This window comes from Ovis aries, chromosome 1, assembly GCF_016772045.2.
Source record: "Ovis aries strain OAR_USU_Benz2616 breed Rambouillet chromosome 1, ARS-UI_Ramb_v3.0, whole genome shotgun sequence".
NCBI classification, from domain to species: Eukaryota; Metazoa; Chordata; class Mammalia; order Artiodactyla; family Bovidae; genus Ovis; species Ovis aries.
In genome coordinates this window covers 187030428-187051202 of record NC_056054.1, presented here as the reverse complement: position 1 = coordinate 187051202, position 20775 = coordinate 187030428, and the positions used below count along the sequence as shown (strand labels likewise).

At 36.5% G+C, this 20775-nt stretch overlaps 1 protein-coding gene across 8 annotated transcripts in view; it reads left to right on the top strand.

Annotated features, from left to right (window-relative positions):
* GOLGB1 (golgin B1) overlaps positions 1-20775 on the top strand; it is a 77018-nt gene that overhangs the window by 28786 nt on the left and 27457 nt on the right. For all 8 annotated transcript variants that reach the window (XM_042232029.1, XM_042232024.1, XM_042232019.1 and 5 more), the window contains 4 exons: positions 6573-6687; positions 9235-9308; positions 12326-17523; positions 18378-20289. In XM_042232029.1, coding sequence (XP_042087963.1) covers positions 6573-6687; positions 9235-9308; positions 12326-17523; positions 18378-20289 — 7299 coding nt within the window. The remainder of the gene's footprint in view (positions 1-6572; positions 6688-9234; positions 9309-12325; positions 17524-18377; positions 20290-20775) is intronic.

Genomic DNA, 20775 nt, shown 5'->3' with positions numbered 1-20775 from the left:
AGATTTTGCCAAATGCCTTATCTGCACTTACTGAAATGACCACATGGGTTTTCTTTATTCTGTTAATGTGGTATAGTACTTTAATTTTTGAACATTAAACCAACCTTGTATTGTTAGGATAAACCTGACTTGGTCATAAAATATTACACTTTTTATTTATTACTGAATTTGATTTAATACTTTTCTATTTGTATTTATAAAGGGTTTTAGTCATGAAGGTTTTCCTCTGTTTTGTAGTGCTTTGTCAGATTTTGGTATTAGAGTTAATATGGCATCAGAAACACAAGTTGGCAAGTATTCCGTTCTATTTTCTGGGAGTTTTTGTAAAATTGGTATTATTTCTCAAGAGTTTGAGAGAATTCACCATTGAAACCATCTGGGTCTGGAGTTGACAATGAATTTCTTCTGCAGATATGAGACTAATAAGATTTTCTTTTTCATCTCATACCAGTTAGATTTTTCTTTTGTTTTGTCCATTTCATTGAAGATGTCAAATTTTTGTTATCATGTTGGTTGCAATATTCTCTTTTTATCTTTTTAATGCTTGTATACCCTCTGTAGTGATACCCACCTCTACCCCAATCCCTATTACTGTTTTTTTAGATTAAGATATAATTAACATATAACATTGTAGAAATTTAAGGTATCCAACTTGTTGATTTGATACATTTATGTCTTTCAACAGAGTTACCACCATAGCATTAGTGAATACCTCCACCATGATCAGTTCTTTTCTGTGGTGAGAACATTTAAGATCTAGTCTCTTAGCAACTTTGAAATATATAATACATTATTGTTAATTATAATCAGAATGCTGGGCATTAGATCTTCAAAACTTGTTCATCTTCTAACTGCAAATTTCTACTGTTTGATTTGTGCTTCATTTTCTTGATCAGACTAAACTAGAAATTGACTTAAAAAAATATTTTAAAAGAACCAACTTTTAACTTTGTTAATTTTCTTTGTTACTGGTCTGTTTTCACTTTTACTGTTTTTTGATCCTTGGTATTTCTTTCTGTTTATTTGGTTTTACTTTTCTTTTTTTACCTTCTTAAGGTATAACTTTATATCAAACACTTCAGATCTTTTGTCATTTAAACATTTAAAGGATACAGTTCCCTTTTAAGCACATGGTTTGATATGTTGTGTTTTTATCATTCAGTTTTTGAAGCATTTTTGAATTCTCCTTGTGATTTCATCTTTGATCATGGATTATTTAGAAATGTGTTGTTTAATTATCCACATATTTAGTTTTATTTTTAGATATCTCATTGTTATTATTATTGCTTTCTAATTTAATTTCATTATGATCAGATAACATGTTCTATATTATTTCAGTTCTTTGAAATTTGTAGAGACTTGTTTTATGACACAGCATATGGTCTATCTTGGTGAATATAGCTTGTGTGTGTTTGTATGTGTTCCAAGTCACTTCAGTTGTGTCTGACTGTTTGCAATCCCATGGACTGAAGCCTGCCAGGCTCCTCTGTTCATGGAGTGGGTTGCCATTCCCTTCTGGGGATCTTCTCAACCTAAAGATTGATGCTGAGTCTCCTGCATTGCAGGCAGATTCTTTACCATCAGAGCTACCAGGGAAGCTATACAATATAATATTGTATAAACATCACTTAAATCATAGTATTATTTAGGTTATCTAAAACTAGACCAATTTTTTTTAACATTTGACTAAATTTAATATCTGTTCTGAATAAGTTCTTAACAAGTTAAACATAGACAAATGTATCTCAATGTAATAAAGGCCCTATATGACAAGTCCAGAGCTAACAATCAGGTTCAATGGTGAAAGGCTGAAAGATTTTCCTCTTAGATCAGGAACAAGACAAAGGTGCCTACTCTTAGCACTACTCTTCAACATAGTAATTCAACATAGTAATGGAAGTCCTTGGAAGATCTGGAATGGCCAAGGATTCCAGAGGAAGAACAAAGAAGGAGGCATCAAATTCTGGATTTCACAAAGGAGGCATCAAATTCTGGATTTCTTTTCAATTCTGTGTTTCAGAGATTTGGAGAGGGAATGAATGATGGAGATGGCTATTTTCTCTGCAAAGTCTGGAGCCTTCTATGGGGGAAACTATCTGGAGGCTTTTCCAACTCAATTCTGGAGCCAGGAGTAGGATGACTTGAGTTGACTGACAAAGTCACATGCCCTTCTCTTGTGGCTTGGCTGGTATTTTGATTTCTATTTCTTGATTGGAATGATTCTGTTTGTTCAGAAGAAATGGTTATTTCTTCTTCTAAACAGAAGGTTATGAGATTCCTCAAGTTCGAGAGATCGGAAATCCAAAATCAGTTTCACTGGCCAGAAATCACAATGTTGGTTGGGCTGCAAAGGAGGCTTTAGGGAAGAATTAATGTACTTACTCTTTCCAGTGGCTAGAGCTGTATTTCTTACACTCCATGGTTCCTGGTTGTTCTTCCATCTTTAACACCAGAAGTCTAGCATCTCATCTCAGTCATCAGGTTACCTTCCAACCCTCTCATCCTCAGCATATAATATATAGTTAAGTTTTGCTTGTTTACTTCTTCCCATAAGCTTTGCTTTGTCATTAGAGTGTTGAGTTGATTCAGTATAATTACTGATATGAATGATTTGTCTTTCATTTATGCCATCTTGGGGTTTTTTTCCTTCTGTTTTCTATTCCTGTCTTCTATTTGGTAATTTAAAGTTTTTTGAATTTTATTTTTACTTATATATTGACTTACTTTCCTTTTAAATAGCTATATTATAGATATAATTGACATATGATAATCTGCATACTTTTAAAGTATACGACTTAATAAGTGTTGATGTATGCATGAAGCCATCACCACTATTAATAAAATGAACATATTCATCACCCCCAAAGTTTCTCATGATCCCTTTTCATTTTTCTCTCACATCTCCCCCCAATCAAGTAACCACTGATCTTCTTTCTGTCATTATAGTTTGTATTTTTTAGAATTTTAAATAAATTGTATGTGGTTTTTTTTCTTGACTCCTCTCACTTAGCATACTTATTCTGGTATTTATCCTATTGTATGCAGCAAGAGTTCATTCCTTTATATTGTTGAGAATATTGTACATAGCACAGTTTGGTTATCTGTTTACTTGTTGATGGGCAGATTTGGATTATTGACTGTTACAAGTAAAGCTTCTATGGATATTCTTTTACAAATCTTTGTTTGGACCTGTGCTTTCTTTACTCTCAGTAAATACCTAAAAGTGAAGTGTCTGTATCATATGAGAGATTTTAAGACAGACATTGCCAGACAGTTTTCCAAAGTGGTATTACCATTTTCTATTCCTGTCAGCAGTGTATGAGAGTTCTGGGGAAAATCTCACCTGGTAGTTATGTATTATCCTTATGCTTTCTTAGATTCAGTTGTGAAAATTTTGCTTGAAAGTTTTACATCTGTGTTTATGATGAATATTTGTCTGTCTGTGATTTTCTGTAATATCTTTTCCTGGGTTTGCTCTGTGTGTAAACCTGGCCTTTTAGAATGAATTGGGAAGTATTCTTTCCTTTTCACTTCTTTGGAATGATTGTGTATAGACTTGGTATTATATTTTCCTTAAATGCTTAGTGAAAATTCATCAGTGAAGCTGTCTAGTCTTGAAGTTTTCTTTGTTGAAGCATTTGTCTATATAGATTCTGTTTGTTTCGTAACTATTTGGCTATTTAGGTAATCTATTTGTTCTGGAGTGAGCTTTGGTATTTTAATATCTTTTAGAAGATTGGTCCATATAAAGTATCAAATTTATAGACAAAAAGCTATTCATAATAGTCTCTAATTATTCTTTTAACATATATAGAATCTGTAGTGACATTACCTCTTCTATTTCTGATATTGGTAATTTGTGTTTTCTTTCTTATGCAGGTAAGACGGTCCAGAGGTTTATTAATTTTTAGTAATCTCAAAACCAGCCTTAACTTCATTGATTCTGTCTTGTTCTCTGTTTTCTATTTTATTGATTTCTGCTTTGATCTTCCTTATTTCCTTTCTTCTGTTTACTTTAGACTTGATTTCCTCATTTCTTAGCTTCTTAAGGCAAAAGCCAAGGCCATTACTTTGAGACCTTTCTTATTTCTAATATAGGCATTTTGCATTAAAAATTCCCCCCTAAAATCTACTTAAGTAGCATCCCACAAATTTGGTTGTATTTTCATTTTCACTCAGTTAAAGATACTAATTTCTCTTTTAATTTCTTCTTTGCCCACTGGGTTACTTAGTTTCTAAATATTTGGGGGTGATACATCTAGAAGTCTTTCTGTTATTGATTTTTATTTTAATTCTGTTGTGGTCAGAGCACATACTTTATATGACTTGACTCTTAGAATTGATTGAGACTTGTTTTATGGCCCAGAATATTGTTTATTTTGGTTGATGCTGCATATGTACTTGAAAATAGTCTGCTGTTGTTGGCTTGAATGTTTTATAAATGTCGATCATGTGAAATTAGTCAATAATGTTATTCAAGTGTACTATATCTTTGCTGCTTCTCTGCCTGTTTGTTCTCTCAATTATTGAAAGGAGTATTGAAATCTCATAGTTGTGGATTTATTTACAGTTCTATCAGTTTTTGCATCATATATTTTCAAGCTGTGTTATTGGGGGCTTAAACATTTAGGATGTTTATGTCTTCTTGATTATCAAGTGACCCATTGATATTATGAAATGATATTCTTTATCCTTGGTAACATTCTTTGCTGTGAAATGTACTTTTGTCTGATATTAATATAGTTATTCTACTTTTTCGAGTAATATTAGCATGGTGTATCTTTTTTCACTCTTTAGATTATTTTTGTCTTTATATTTAAAGCCTATATGAAGTGTAGAATTTGAATCTACTTCTTATCCAATCTGTCAGTCTCTGCCCTTTACTTGGAGTGTTCAGACCATTTTCTTTAATGTTGCCATTGATACCATTTTAAGTCTCTCACCTTGCTATTTGTTTTCCATTTTTCCAACTTTTTGCCTTTTACTTTTTTACTTTTCCTTCCTTTAAAAAAATTGATTGAATATTTTTTACGATTCTGTTTTTCTCACTTTTCAGCTTATTAGCTATAATTCTTTATTTTGTTATAATAGTGACTGCATTAGGGATTATGCTGCTGTTGCTTCGTCGCTTCAGTCATGTCCAACTCTTTGTGACCCTATAGTCTGTAGCCCTCCAGGCTCCTCTGTCTATGGGATTCTCTAGACAAGAATACTAGAGTGGACTGCTATGACCTCCTCCAGGGGATCTTCCCAACCCAAGGATCGAACCCACATCTCTTATGTCTACCTGCATTGGCAGGCAGGTTCTTTATAACCTGGGAAAGCCATTGGGGATTATAGTTGCATTTTAATCATAGTTAACCTGCATATAATATTGTGCTGCTTCATGTGTAGAATAGTAATCTTATAATTGTATACTTGTATTTCTTCATTCTTGGGACTTAGTTATTATTTAACTTATACATATGTCATAAACAAAAAACACAAAAATATAATATGTTATAAAGAAAAATTTTTATTTTTGTTTAGTCAGTTATCTTTCAGGAGATTCAAATGATAAGAAAAAAAATTTAATTACCATTGCAGTTACCATTTCTGGTGCTTTTCTTTAGGGTAGATCCAGAATTGGCAGTCTCTGTAAAGAGTCAAATGATAAATATTTTAGGCTTTTAGGCCATAACTTTATTTTCAAAAACAGGTAGAAGGCTCTAAACCTTGCCAAACTCTGGTGTAGTTTCATATTTCCATCTTGTGTCATTTTCCTTCTGCCCAAAGGACTTCCTTTAATGTGTGTGTGTACTCTCTTGAGCACACAAGTCTGCTGGTAAGGGGTTCTTATGGCTCTTGCGTGTTTGAAGAAATCTGTCGCTCTGTTTTTAAAAGATATCTAAAAGCTAACTGTAGAATTTTATATTGATAGGTTTTTTTCTTTTGATACTTTAAGGCTATTACTGTACTCTTTTTTCTTGCATTTTGTTCCTTAGTAAGAAATCTACTGTAATCTTTGTCTCTTTTTTTTATTTCCTGATTGCTTTTAGGATTTTATCACTGGTTTTGAACACTTTGGTTATAATGTGCCTTCGCATAGATTTCTTCATGTTTCTCGTGCTTGGAATTTGCCTTTTGAATCTCTGTGTTTATAGTTTGCTTCAGTCTGGAAATTTTTCTACCATTAATTAGTCCAATATTTTTTCTGACCTCTCTCTTCCTTTGAAGACTCCATTTACACACATACTAGATTACTTGAAGTTTTTCCAGAACTCATAATGTGCTTTTAATTTTTTGAATTCTGAAAATTTTCTTTCGTATGCAGTAGACTTGGAAAATCCAGGCTTTGGTCTTAAATTCAAAAGCCAGTGAACTAGAAATTTGTGTGAAAGATTTCATCTTTCTATCTTCAGATGAAAAGCATTGCTTTAAAGATTACCTAGGCAGATAAGTAGATGCTATTTTTAAAGTATTTTTCAAGGCTGGAGAACTTTTAGAACACAAAAATGCCAGAGGCTATCTGGACATTAGGATGAGAGTTTTGCACTGGAGAATCATTAATTTGTTGTCTTTCTACAATTTAGGCAGTCACTGAAGAGAGTATTGCCTTTTTGCAGAAGAGAGTGGTAGAACTAGAGAATGAAAAGGGAGTCTTGCTCCTAAATTCTGTAGAGCTGGAGGAGCTGAAAGCTGAGAATGGTACGTATAAATGAAAACCATAATTCTCTGACCTCTTAACCAACAACTTTTCACTGTATATGTGTAACAGGTAGATTCAATGATAATAAAGATCTTAGCACAGCTAATAGTTATTGAAGTTAGGATTAATACACATTAAACAATTTGAACACAATACCAGTGTTTACATAAGTATAACATTTTGCAGTATGGGCTTTAAATGCTGCAGGAGATCTGTATTATATTCATTTTGGAGTAGGCCAAGGAATCGTCTCAGATGTATGGCTCAAATAGGACCTTACTAAGACAATGACTTTTTAAATAGGTAAAATAGAGAAAGAACTTTTCCAGTAACAAATTTGTGGGAGGAGGTAACAGAGATCAGTAGAAATAAAGATTTAGAGGTAGAAACCATTTTGTTTTTTGCTCATGCTATATACTGCTTAGAACCGTATCCTTTTTCTTAGCCTGGCTAATTCTTGAACTCATCTTTCAGGCCTCAACTAGGGCATTAGCTTTTTAAGAAGTTGGTCCTAATCTCCCAAAGTTGGATTAAATGCATTTTTGTGCTTCTAAAATTCATTTTCAAGGGCAAGGGTCTTTTTTTTTTTCCCATCTTTTGCTTTACCTTTTACCAGGAACTAGAATAGTACCTGGCAAAATGAGTGACTGCTGAATAAAGTTTTGTTGGATTGAACTAAATTTAGCGCTTTATTCTATTGAACTGTGTGTGAACAGTTAGTAAGAATGAAGATATACTTCCTTCCTTTTGTCACCTGCTTCACAAGGACCGTATAGCTTTAGTAACTTGTAGTTAATAATGCTTCACTTATCTAATTTATCCTGGAGTGACTGACTACTGTGCTTTAAGAGTGAGAATGAATACCAAGTAAAGTATATACCATTTCCTAAAGTCTATACCAACATTTCCAACTTAACCATTTTACAGTTCCACTTAGCTATAAACTAAGGTATATAGGGATCATATATCTTTATTAGACTAGTCCTACCATTGCTGATAAAGAATACTGCAAATTCAACTTGTTATTCAACCCACTTAAACCACTTCTCTGAGACCTTATCCATGATGTTTATTTTGCAGTTTTGCAAGCAGTCTCTGTCACTTTTATGTGGCTTATTATGGTTTAGAGGTTACATGAGTTCCATTCTCTTTGCTCTTTACTGCAGGGGTCACTGGCCCTGAGGTTTTCTGTATTAGTTTTCATGTCTGGTTACCCTTGTTTTATGAGTCATGTTCTATTAATATTAAATTCACCTTTTGTTCTTCCATTTCTACCACTGTGCTCCTTCCTCAAATACTTATGAAATGTCTGAACATATTATATACAGTCTTGAATTCATTTGTTTCATGAATGTTCATTTATTCATTCAGCAAATATCTTTCCTGTGTACTGGGGACTACTCTAGTTGCTGAGGATACTGCTCCAAACATATTAGAAGATAAGACAGGCCATAAACATGTATATACATAAGAAAATTTCAGAGAGTGATAAATACTAGGATGAAAATAGAACAGGCTACTGCACATGTGTCTGGGGGAAGGAGAAAGCAGTGTCAGAGTGGTCAGAGTAGGCCTCTTTGATCACTGGTTACCTGAATGATGAAAAGGGGACAGCCACACAAAAGAGACTGAGCAGATCTCATTCCAAGCAGGGAAGAGCAGTGTAAACACCCTGACGTATGAATAAACCTTGATATGTTTTCAGATAGAAGCAAGGCCAGTGTTCTTGGAAGTAGAGTGAGCAAAAGGGGGGCAGTATAGAGTTTGTAGAATAAGTAGGGTCAAATCATGTCAGTCATATTAAAACACTTGGATGTAGTGTAAAAAATGAGCTTTTTTGTTTGTTTCGTATACTTGTCTTAGCTTCTCAGAAAAAGTATAAACTTCTTGGGAGCTTACTAATACTCAATATTTTCATCCTCCAAGGTACTACTACCGTTTTTAGATACCCACATTGTAATAAGACATGGGGGAGAGCTCAGAAGACTGAGTTCTGATCCTAGCCGTATGAACTAGCTGTAGGACATGTCATTTCTTTGTTTCCTCATATGGTCATTGAAAAGATTGGATAGCTCCTTTCCATGCTAAAATTTGATGTCCTTATGAACATATGTGAAAAAATGTAGAAGACATTTTAAGTGCTATATTAATACATGATGTATAATATGAACACAGAAAAGTTATAGATAATTTACATTTATTTCCCTAGAATTCCCAAATTATGCTGCAGAAATAGCTGCTTTTTGTCATGTGCTCTGGCTTTTTTTTCCCCCCCCTTTAAAGCTTTCCACTATTTATTATACTTCACTCAGGTTAATCATTAACACCCACTACCCTTCTATCTTATATCTCATCTTTTCATTATCTTTTGCCACTTCTTTATTTTAATAAAATAAGTTGTTTTATCTCCCCCAAACTAGTCTGTTCTTTCCTCTTGGTTATTTCATGCATCTCAAATAGCCTCACACACAATCATACCTCTGTTTGGTTTTTTTTCAAACACTTCTACATTTACCTTCTAAGGCTATTTATTTTGTGACTTTCAGAAAAACTATCCTCTCAGATTACTCTCCTGGAGTCTCAGAAGAGAACTGGAGAGGTAGACAGAGAAGTCCATGAGGTAAGTGATGCATTCTTAAAATAATGAGAATATGAGCTCGATCAGGGGAGGTGGTTTCAAGCCTAAGCTTTTGTATAGTTTTCTAATGTCGACAGAGAATTACATTACCTAGAAAATGAGATTTAAGAGAGTCGTAATGGTTATTATTTCTCATTTACTCTCATTTGTTTATAAATATTTGGACATTTTATTTGTCCTGAACCAATGCAAGTACAGTAGCATTTATTTGGGATTTGATAGCCTATTTTGCATGCTGGGTTATCATTTATCTCAACTTCTTTGCCCACCTCAGAAAAGTTTTCCGGTAAAGAAATTAGGTAAAAATCTCCAGTCTCTCCCCACCACCCCCTTCTCATTTGGCACAGTTTAACTTAGGATTATATTCAAAAGGCATCCTTAGAGAATGGTGATTTTTATAACCTGAAAATCATTATAAGAAATGTGTGATTGCTCAAAATTCTGCTAATTTAAGATGATTGTTGGCTGTATTGTGTTTAATTGTCCTTCCATTTAGGAAATCCAGTGATAGGGAATTTCCTGGTGGTCCAGTGGTTAGGACTCCATGGTTTCACTGCCAAGGGCCTGGGTTTGATTCTTGAACGGGGAACTGCCACACAAGTCATGTGGCATGGCCAGAAAAAAAAGAAAAGAAGTGAGTGATAGACTCATAAATGGTCTTGAGGAATAATTTAACTTCTTTACAATAGTGTCTGCTTACTTATTGTATTAGAGTTCTCTAGAGAAACAGAATTAATAGGAAGTGAAATATATATAAACAGGGTTTATTTTAAGGAATTGGCTCATGTAATTGTGGAGGCTGACAAATTCAAAATTGCAGGGTAGGCTAGCACACTGGAGACCCAGAGAAGTTGCAGTTTGAATCTGAAGGTAGTCTGCAGGCAGAATTTCTTCTTTTTGGAGGAGGGCCATCTTTTTTTGGTTATGGCCTTTAACCACTTAGGTGAAGCCCATCCACATTATGGAGAGCAGCCTGCTTTACTCAGAGTCTGCTGGTTTAAATCTCAACTATCTAAAAATACCTCAACAGAACATTTGGAGTAATGTTTGACCAATTATCTCAGTATTGTGGGCTAACCACGTTGAGGCATAAAGTTAACTTCCACATTTACATTCAATTACGTTTTCATATGATGTTCTGTTCACAAAATTGTGAAAAGTGGACTAAATTTTGAAAATAATTTTAAGATTATATGGTTACTGACAAATTATGAGAGTTTAGTAGTGAAAAATTAATTTTGTTTAGCCAAGGAGATGCTTAATGTTTTAAGATGCTTAGCAATTAATGTCTAGTGAAAACATAACTCAAAATGGAAGAGCAGATAAGAAATATGGGAATCTATTAAGAAAAACAAAATATCCAGAAGGGAGAACAAACAGGAAACAGCGGAAAAGGAAGGGAAAAAAAGCTCCACAGAAATTGTAAAAGGAAGCGTGACTAAGATAATTCCTTGGGATAAGAGAGAGTGAATAGAAAGGGTCCATAGAAAATGTAAGCACGGTCTAAAGGGGAAGACTAGTACTAGAAGGAAAAGCGAGAGTGGCCAGAAAGAGCAAAGGTTTCCAGTTTCTACTCTCTGATGTATAACATTGACTTTAAAAAAAAAATCAAGCCAAAGTTAATTGAACTCTATAGATAGGATAGGGAGCAGCAGAGAATGAGAGTTGGAAGGGAAGAGAGTGAGTGACGTGGCATGACAGATAGTTAGTAAAGAGGAAATAAGAATACTTAGGATATGAGAGAGACCAGAGAAAGGAGTTAGTTATATTTCCATCTTCTGGCAAAAGTGATGCCCTGACTATATTAGATTTTTCATGTATGTAGGAATGGATAAATAATAATGTGGCATGAAGAAATTATAAAGGAACTTTTCCTCTGCTAAAAAAAATGTCCAGTTTTGGTTTCTAGAAATGTGAGTATAAGTATTGCAGAGAGTGAAGAATTTTAAAAGATTAGAAGTGCTAATGAAAAATGATGAGATAATAACTTTCTGTAGAATAATATATAGTTCTAAAGTAATGATTTCTTTTCTTTTACTCAGTGGCTGAATGTGATACCAAGATAATAGGTAGTATTCATTGAGGACTTACTATGTGCCAGCTTCTGCTAGTGAATGGCAGAGATGTGAACTTTGGCAGCTAGGCTGCAGAGCTTGTGCTCTTGGCCACCACATTGTTTGACAATCCCCTGGTTTGTTTGTTTTTTTCCTTTGTATCAAGTTGGAATTTTTTTGGGGGGAGGGGGGAGAAAAGCTGCTATTGACAAAGATGGATATTTTATTATGTATATGGTCCCCAAACTCATTTAATAAAATACTAGATTTACCATGAAATTCACTGGTTTTGCCCCAGGAAGACAATTATAGAAATAATTTATATGGATTGAACAGCCTAATACAGTAAGCTTTGTAATAGTAACTTGGTTAATATTTTGTCAGATGGGTCTGTAATTTCTTCCCAAGCTCCAACAGAACTCTTCTTTGATTATTTTATCCTGGTACTTTATCTTAATCAACTTGTCTAATAATCTCTTTGTCTGTTAATAGCTATCTTATCTAATACTTCCTATTCCAATAGATAGTTTAGGAAAAGGAATCCTGTAACTTCCTTCTTGGCATGAGATGAAACAAAAATTTACTTCTTGCTTCGCTTTTTATTTGTAAGTAGTTCTTAGGAGAAATAAGCAATTTTAATCTGAAAAAAGTTTCCCAAGCGAGGAATATTTAGAAAATGAGTCCCAGGTTTCCTTAGGTTTTATGCATATGACTTGACTTCAGTGTAGGATTGACAGGATGCCCTCAGGGGTCCAAGTTGGGAAATAAAAACTGATTTTAAAAATATTTAGCAGTTTTGTGGTAGGAACATTTGGATGGAAATGTTTTTGGTTTTGTAAAATGCACAAAATACCAGTTTTTAGTTAGGCTCTTTCCTATAAAACATTTGATTGAGGTGTTTTCTTTCTTTCTTTCTTTCTTTCATTTTTTTTAAAAAAAAAACAGGTGAACATGGTTGATATTACCAGGCTCAACAAAAGCAGTTTTTCTGCTGAGGAAAGTGGACAAGATGCCCTGGAAAACACATTTACTCAGAAGCATAAAGAACTATCTGTTTTATTGCTGGAAATGAAAGAAGCTCAAGAGGAGATTGCATTTCTTAAGATGCAGCTTCAAGGCAAAAGGGCAGAAGGTGACCCTGAGTTCCTTGATCAGAAAGAAATGAAACAGATAGAGAGTGAAGGAATACCTCCAGTTAAAATGACAGTGTTGCTTGAAGATACAGGGCAGCATTTTCCACCGATGCCAGATAAAGAGAATAGTCTCACAACAACTGAGAAAGACGAGCAGATGAGCCCCGAACACCAGCGTAGACCATCTGAGGAAATATCTTTAAATTACACCGGAGTGGAATTAAAATCAGCCAAGCAGGACGATGATGATAAACCCTCTTCTGCTGTCCCAGGTATTTGTCAGTGTCACCAGGATGAATTGGAAAGACTAAAAGGTCAAGTTTTGGAGCTTGAGGTAAACCTTCATAAAGCAGAAGAAATCTATGAGAAAAATTTAGATGAGAAAGCTAAGGAAATAGGCATCCTAACCCAGCTGATTGAAGAGTTTAAGAAAAATGCTGAAAACACCAACAATGCTTTCACTGCTTTGTCTGAAGAAAGAGACCAGCTTCTTGCTCAGGTGAAGGAACTTTGTGTGGTAACGGATCTGAGGGCTCAGGTACAGCAACTAGAAGTGAGCCTTGCAGAAGCAGAAACGCAAAGAAGACTTGACTATGAAAGTCAGACTGCTCATCATGACTTGCTCACTGAACAGATCCACAGCCTCACCATAGAAGCCAAATCTAAAGATGTGAAGATTGAAGTTTTACAGAATGAACTAGATGGTGTGCAGATTCAGTTTTCTGAGCAGAGTACTTTGATCAAAAGCCTGCAGAGCCAGCTGCAGAGGAAGGAAAGTGAAGTGCTTGAGGGGGCAGAACGTGAGAGGGAGGTCTCAAATAAGGTGGAAGAACTTTCACAGGCCCTTTCACAGAAGGAACTTGAAATAGCAAAAATGGATCAACTCTTACTAGAAAAAAAGAAAGATGTGGAAATACTCCAACAGACCATTGAGGAGAAGGATCAGCAAGTGACAGAAATCAGCTTTAGTATGACGGAGAAAATGGTTCAGCTTAATGAAGAGAAATTTTCTCTTGGGGTTGAAATAAAGACTCTTAAAGAACAGCTGAATTTATTATCCAGAGCTGAAGAGACCAAAAAAGAGCAGATGGAAGAAGATAAAGAAATTGTTTCCAGCATTAAACAGAATTTTGATGAGTTGAGCCCAGCAGGGCTAATAAGTAAAGAAGAACTTCAACGTGAATTAGACCTTGTAAAGAAAGAAAGTGAGCAGAGAAAGAGAAAGCTCCAGGCTGCTCTTATTAATAGAAAGGAACTTCTACAGAAAGTCAGTAGATTAGAAGAGGAATTGGCCAAAGTGAAAGATGAACCCAGCAAAGAGATCCTACTCCATGAGAGTGAGAGGAGAGAAGTAGAAGAAGATAAAGAAAGCAAAGAAGACTTAGAAAAATGTGTGACTTCTAAGTGCCAAGAAATAGAAATGTCTTTAAAACAGATAATATCTGAGAAGGAAATGGAACTAGAGCACATTAGGAAGGATTTGGAAGAAAAGGCAGCAATAGAAGAACAGTTACAGGCTGTGGTCAAACAGATGAATCAGAATTTACAGGAGAAGACAAACCAGATAGATCTGCTCCAAGCAGAAGTCATTGAAAACCAAGCAATTATCCAAAAGTTAACCACAGGTAACAAGGATGCAGGTGATGGAGACTCAGCAGCACCTGTAAAAGAAGCAGTGGCCATCAGTCCGCTTGGTGCAGGCAGTGGAGAACACTGGAAACCAGAACTGGAAGGAAAAATAGTGGACCTTGAAAAAGAAAAGGAGCAACTTCAAAAGAAGCTACAGGAAGTATTAACCTCTCGCAAGGTGATTCTAAAAAAGGCACAGGAGAAAGAAAGACATCTTAGGGAGGAGCTAAAGCAACAGAAGGACGACTATAATCGCTTACGAGAACAGTTTGATGAGCAGAGCAAGGAAAATGAGAACATTGGGGACCAACTAAAACAACTGCAGATTCAAGTACAGGAATCTATGGACAGAAAACTCCCAGGCAGTGGCCAGCAGGAACCAGGCTCTCCCACTCAAGGTTTAGAAGAACCTTTATTCAAAGCCACAAAACAGCAGCCTGTTCAATCTGTTTCAGAGTCTGACTTGCACCTAGACTGGCCTTCTCATCTTGGAGATACAAATGCTCTGCAGGGCAATACTGCTATTGCCCAGATTAAGACCCAGCTGAAAGAAATAGAGGCTGAGAAAGAAGAGTTAGAGTTAAAGGTTAACTCTACAATAAATGAGCTGACTAAAAAATCAGAAGAGGTATTTCAGTTACAAGAGCAGATAAATAAACAGGATTTAGAAATCCAGAGTCTGAAGGCAGAGTCCTGTGAAGCTGAAGCCCACGCAGAAACCCTGAGGCAAAAACTGGAAAGCAGTCAACTAGAGATCGCTGGATTAGAGCAGTTAAGAGAATTGAAGCCTGAACTAGATGAACTGCAAAAACTCATAAGCAAAAAGGACGAAGAAGTTAGATACCTTTCTGGACTGCTTAGTGAAAAGGAAACAGCCCTTACTAAAGTACAAACGGAGATAACAGAACAAGAGGATTTAGTAAAGGCACTGCATACACAGCTGGAAATGCAAGCCAAAGAACATGATGAGAAGATAAAGCAGTTCCAGGTGGAGCTTTGCGAACTGAAGCAGAAACCAGAAGAGACCGGAGAAGAAAGTAAAGCAAAACAGCAAATACAGAGGAAACTGCAAGCTGCCCTCATTTCCCGAAAGGAAGCACTAAAAGAAAACAAAGGTCTCCAGGAGGAGCTGTCTTTGGCCAGAGACACCATTGAGCATCTCACTAAGTCTCTGGCAGATGTGGAAAACCAAGTTTCTGCTCAAAATAGAGAAAAAGATGTATTCTTAGGAAAGTTAGCTCTTCTTCAGGAAGAAAGAGACAAACTCATTGCAGAAGTGGACAGATCTTTAATGGAAAATCAAAGTCTCAGTGGTTCTTGTGAAAGTCTGAAATTAGCACTGGAGGGTCTTACTGAAGACAAGGAAAACTTAACGAAGGAAATTGAATCTTTGAAATGTTCCAAGATTGCAGAAAGCACTGAGTGGCAAGAGAAACACCAAGAGTTGCAAAAGGAATATGAAATTCTTCTGCAGTCCTATGAGAATGTTAGTAATGAGGCAGAAAGAATTCAGCATGTAGTGGAAACTGTGAGGCAGGAGAAGCAGGAACTTTATGGCAAGTTAAGAAGCACAGAAGCAAACAAGAAAGAAACAGAAAAGCAGTTACAGGAAGCTGAACAGGAAATGGAGGAGATGAAGGAAAAGATGAGAAAGTTTGCTAAATCTAAACAGCAGAAAATCCTAGAGTTGGAGGAAGAGAATGAACGGCTTAGAGCAGAGGTACATCCTGCAGGAGATACATCTAAAGATAGTATGGAAGCACTTCTTTCCTCCAATTCCAACATGAAGGAGGAGCTGGAAAGGGTCAAAACAGAATATAAAACCCTCTCTAAGGAGTTTGAGGCCTTAAAGGCAGAAAAGGACTCTTTAAGTGAAGAGGTTCAACATTTAAAACATCAGATAGAAGATAATGTATCCAAACAAGCTAGCCTGGAGCCCACTGAGAAGCATGACAACCAGCTGGCTGTCACTGAAGAGGCAACCCCTTCTGCTCCAGGTGAGGCTGAGGAGCAAGACTCCCCAGGTATGAACACAAGGCCTGAAAATTTAGAATCCACTCTATCAGAGAACAGTGCCAAGCCTGACATATGTGAGAATGTCAGCTTACATGATGAAATTAATAACTACCTTCAGCAGATTGATCAGCTCAAAGAAAGAATCACTGAATTAGAGGAAGGCAAGCAGAAAGACCAGGACTTTAGCCAGAATTTAGAAAACGAGAGAGATACTTTACTGAGTCAAATAGCAGCAAAGGATGGTGAACTAAAAATGCTTCAGGAAGAAGTAACCAAAATAAACCTATTAAATCAGCAAACCCAAGAAGAACTTGCCAGAGTTACCAAGTTAAAGGAGACAGCAGAAGAAGAGAAAGATGACTTGGAAGAGAGGCTTATGAATCAATTAGCAGAACTTAATGGAAGCATTGGGAATTATTATCAGGATGTTACAGATGCCCAGATCAAAAATGAGCTACTAGAATCCGAAATGCAGAACCTTAAAAAGTGTGTGAGTGAATTGGAAGAAGAAAAGCAACAGTTAGTCAAGGAGAAAACTAAGGTGGAATCAGAAATACGAAAGGAATATATGGAGAAAATACAAGGTGCTCAGAAAGGACCTGGCAATAAAAGCCACGCGAAGGAACTTCAGGAGCTGCTAAAAGAAAAACAGCAAGAAGTAAAGCAGCTGCAGACGGACTGTATTAGGTACCAAGAGAAAATCAGTGCTCTGGAGAGAACTGTTAAGGCTCTAGAATTTGTTCAGACTGAGTCCCAAAAAGATTTGGAAATAACCAAAGAAAATCTGGCTCAAGCCAATGAACACCGCAAGAAGGCAGAATCGGAATTAGCTAGCTTCAAAGTACTGCTAGATGACACTCAAAGTGAAGCAGCAAGGGTCCTAGCAGACAATCTCAAGTTGAAAAAGGAGCTTCAGTCAAATAAAGAATCCATTAAAAGCCAAATGAAACAAAAGGATGAAGATCTTGAGCGAAGACTGGAGCAAGTAGAGGAGAAACACCTGAAAGAGAAGAAGAATATGCAAGAGAAACTGGATGCTTTGTGTAGAGAAAAGGTCCACTTGGAAGAGACATTTGGAGAGGTTCAGGTCACTTTGAACAAGAAAGACAAGGAAGTTAAGCAACTTCAGGAAAACCTGGATAGTACTGTGGCCCAGCTGGCAGCTTTCACTAAGAGCATGTCTTCCCTCCAGGATGATCGGGACAGGGTGATAGATGAAGCCAAAAAGTGGGAGAGGAAGTTCAGTGATGCTATTCAGACCAAAGAAGAAGAAATTAGACTTAAAGAGGAGAATTGCAGCGTTCTAAAGGATCAGCTTAGGCAGATGTCCATCCATATGGAGGAACTGAAGATCAACATTTCCAGGTAAATGAATAATAACTCTTTTAGCTCTTCCAAAGGAAATTGAAGACAAAGGAAGTCATAAACTATTTCCATTCCCTTTAATATTATGGGACTAATTTTGGTCTAAATTTCCCCCCAGAAGATGTCTTCCCTCTCACTTCTGTCTCACTGTCTCTCTGTTTTTTTGCAAATGACTTTCTGCTACAACTTGTCTTGGCGTGAAAAATTCACATTTAGTTCTATACCCATTTTTCTGTTGAGAGATCTCTTAGACTTCTTCCTTTCTTTTCATTTTCATTTCTACTGTCCTTACCCATCTCTGAATTTTTACCATAGTATAAATTTCTATACTCTCAAATTACTGCCTTAGCCTCTGAAATTATCTCCTCTTTTCTCTTCCCCATATTCCACATCAGTTTATATTGTATATGCCTGCTGGAGTTATTTTCCTCAAACTCCAATTTTGTATCACTTTAGTTCAAGAACTAACAGCGTCCCCACACTATACTCTTTCATTTTTAGTAGAATCCCTCTGCTCAGAGACAGGTTTCCTCATTTGCCTCTCATACCAAGATTATTTCATTCGGGGGCCAGACAACAGCTTATCTAGAACCAAGTACAAAATTGGGGGCACTCTTCAGAGTATCCAAACTCATGTCACTAAATTAACAACAGACTTTGGAGTTTATTTTTATATAAATTCTTAGATGCAATATGCCTTTAATACAGAACATTCGTAGAACTGATACTTCTTTATCAAAAACACCTTCAGTTATCAATGTTTATTCATTTGTAGATCTGAGTACCTGTTGTATTTCTTAGGCATCATGTACTTTTCCATTGAAATCTGTAATTAATGACCTTTTTTTTTCTAGGCTTGAGCATGACAAACAAATGTGGGAATCCAAAGCTCAGACAGAGGTCCAGATTCAGCAGAAGGTCTGTGATACTCTGCAAGGAGAAAACAGAGAACTTTTGTCCCAGCTCGAAGAGACTCAAAATCTATACCGTAGTTCTCAGGATGATTTAGCTAAGTTGGAATCAGAACTGAAGATTCTCAGAGACCAGTCAACTGATTTAAATAACTCTCTAGAAAAATTTAAGGAAAATAAAGAAAATTTGGAAGGGATCATAAAGCAGAAAGAGGCTGATATCCAGAATTGTAAGTTCAGTTATGAGCAGCTGGAGACTGATCTTCAGGCCGCCAGGCAACTGACCAGTAGGCTGCATGAAGAAATAAACATGAAGGAGCAGAAGATTATAAGCCTGCTTTCTGCCAAGGAACAGGCAGTCCAAGTGGCTGTGGCTGAACTGCATCAGCAGCATGATAAAGAAATTAAAGAACTGGAAAATCTGCTGTCCCAGGAGGAAGAGGAGAACACTGTCTTAGAAGAGGAGAACAAAAAAGCTGTTGACAGAACCAATCAGCTTATGGAAGCACTGAAAAACATGAAAAAGGAGAACTTGCAGCAGAAGGCTCAGTTGAATTCCTTCGTTAAATCCATGTCTTCTCTCCAGGATGACCGAGACCGCATAGTCAGTGACTACCAACAGCTGGAAGAACGACATCTCTCTGTGATCTTGGAAAAAGACCAACTCATTCAAGATGCTGCTACTGAGAATAATAAGCTGAAGGAGGAAATCCGAAGCTTGAGAAGTCATATGGATGACCTTAATTCTGAGAATGCCAAGCTCAATGCAGAGCTGATCCAGTATAGAGAAGACCTGAACCAAGTGTTGTCAAAGAAAGACTGTCAGCAAAAGCAGCTCCTTGAAGCTCAGCTTCAGCAGGTCAAGGAGCTGAAAGGTGAATATGCTAAATTAGAAGCAAAGCTCAAGGAGTCTGAGGAAGCAAGGGAGGAGCTGCAGAGGTCCTCTCTTGCCCTCCAGGAGGAGAAACAAGATTTAGCTAAAGAGACTGAGAGCTTGAAAGTCTCTCTATCACAATTAAAGAAACAGTTGACAGCCTTGCAAGAAGAAGGTACTCTAGGAATATTTCAGGCCCAATTAAAAGCCAAAGAAGAAGAGGTACAGAAGTTAAGTACTATCCTTTCTTCCTCTCAGAAGAGAGTTATGGAACTGGAAGAGGAATTGGTTCATGTTCAGAAGGAAGCTGCCAAGAAGGTAGGTGAAATTGAAGACAAACTGAATAAAGAATTAAAGCATCTTCATCATGATGCAGGGATAATGCGCAATGAAACTGAGACAGCAGAAGAGAGGGTGGCGGAGCTAGCGAGAGATCTGGTGGAGATGGAACAGAAGTTACTCGTGGTCACCAAAGAAAATAAAGATCTCACAGCACAAATCCAGTCTTTTGGAAAGTCAATGAGTTCCCTACAAAACAGTAGAGATCAGGCGCATGAGGAACTTGAGGAACTGAAAAGGAAATATGAGGCCAGTCTGAAGGAGCTGGCACAGCTGAGAGAACAGGGCCTCTTAAGCAGGGAGAGAGACATTCTTGTTTCTAAAGCTGCATTTCCAGTGATTTCCACTGAGGATAACAGCTTGCCTCACCTTGAGAAACTTAACCAGCAGCTTCTGTCCAAAGATGAGCAACTGCTTCACTTGTCATCACAACTGGAAGATTCTTACAACCAAGTGCAGTCCTTTTCCAAGGCTATGGCCAGCCTGCAGAATGAGAGAGATCGCCTGTTGAGTGAACTGGAGAAATTACGCAAGTCAGAGGACGGGAGGCAGAGGTCTGCAGCCCCACCTGCAACCAGCCCTGCTGAAGTACAGAGTTTAAAAAAAGCTATGTCATCACTCCAAAATGACCGGGACCGGCTAGTGAGTGTTTAGCGTCTCTTTCCAGTCTTCTGAGAGTTTTTGAAATTTTCTTTAAATTGATTTTCATTTTTACAGAAAATGGTAAAAATTTTTATTCATGTTAACTTGGTGTTCTGGGATGATAAACATTATTTAAATTACTTTAAATCTGCCATTGCTGTTTAAAAAAATCAGATTTCCTTTGCACAGAACTCACCATGGGTCACAAAAGGACTAAGAGATGGAAAGCTATTTTATATATTTTATACATACACACACACACACACACACACACACACACACACACACAGAGATGATTCCAGAATTTGTCGTAGTTTAATTGAATGAAAGTATTGGGATCACTTAAGTGCCTTTTTACACTGATAGTTTAGTAGAGTCTGGTAGAATTAAGGGTAAAGAGGACTCAGCTTATTTTGTACTTTTCTAAAAGCAACCCTAATTTGTCAAAAAAAAAGTTAAATCTAAAAGGGATTAATTTAAATAATT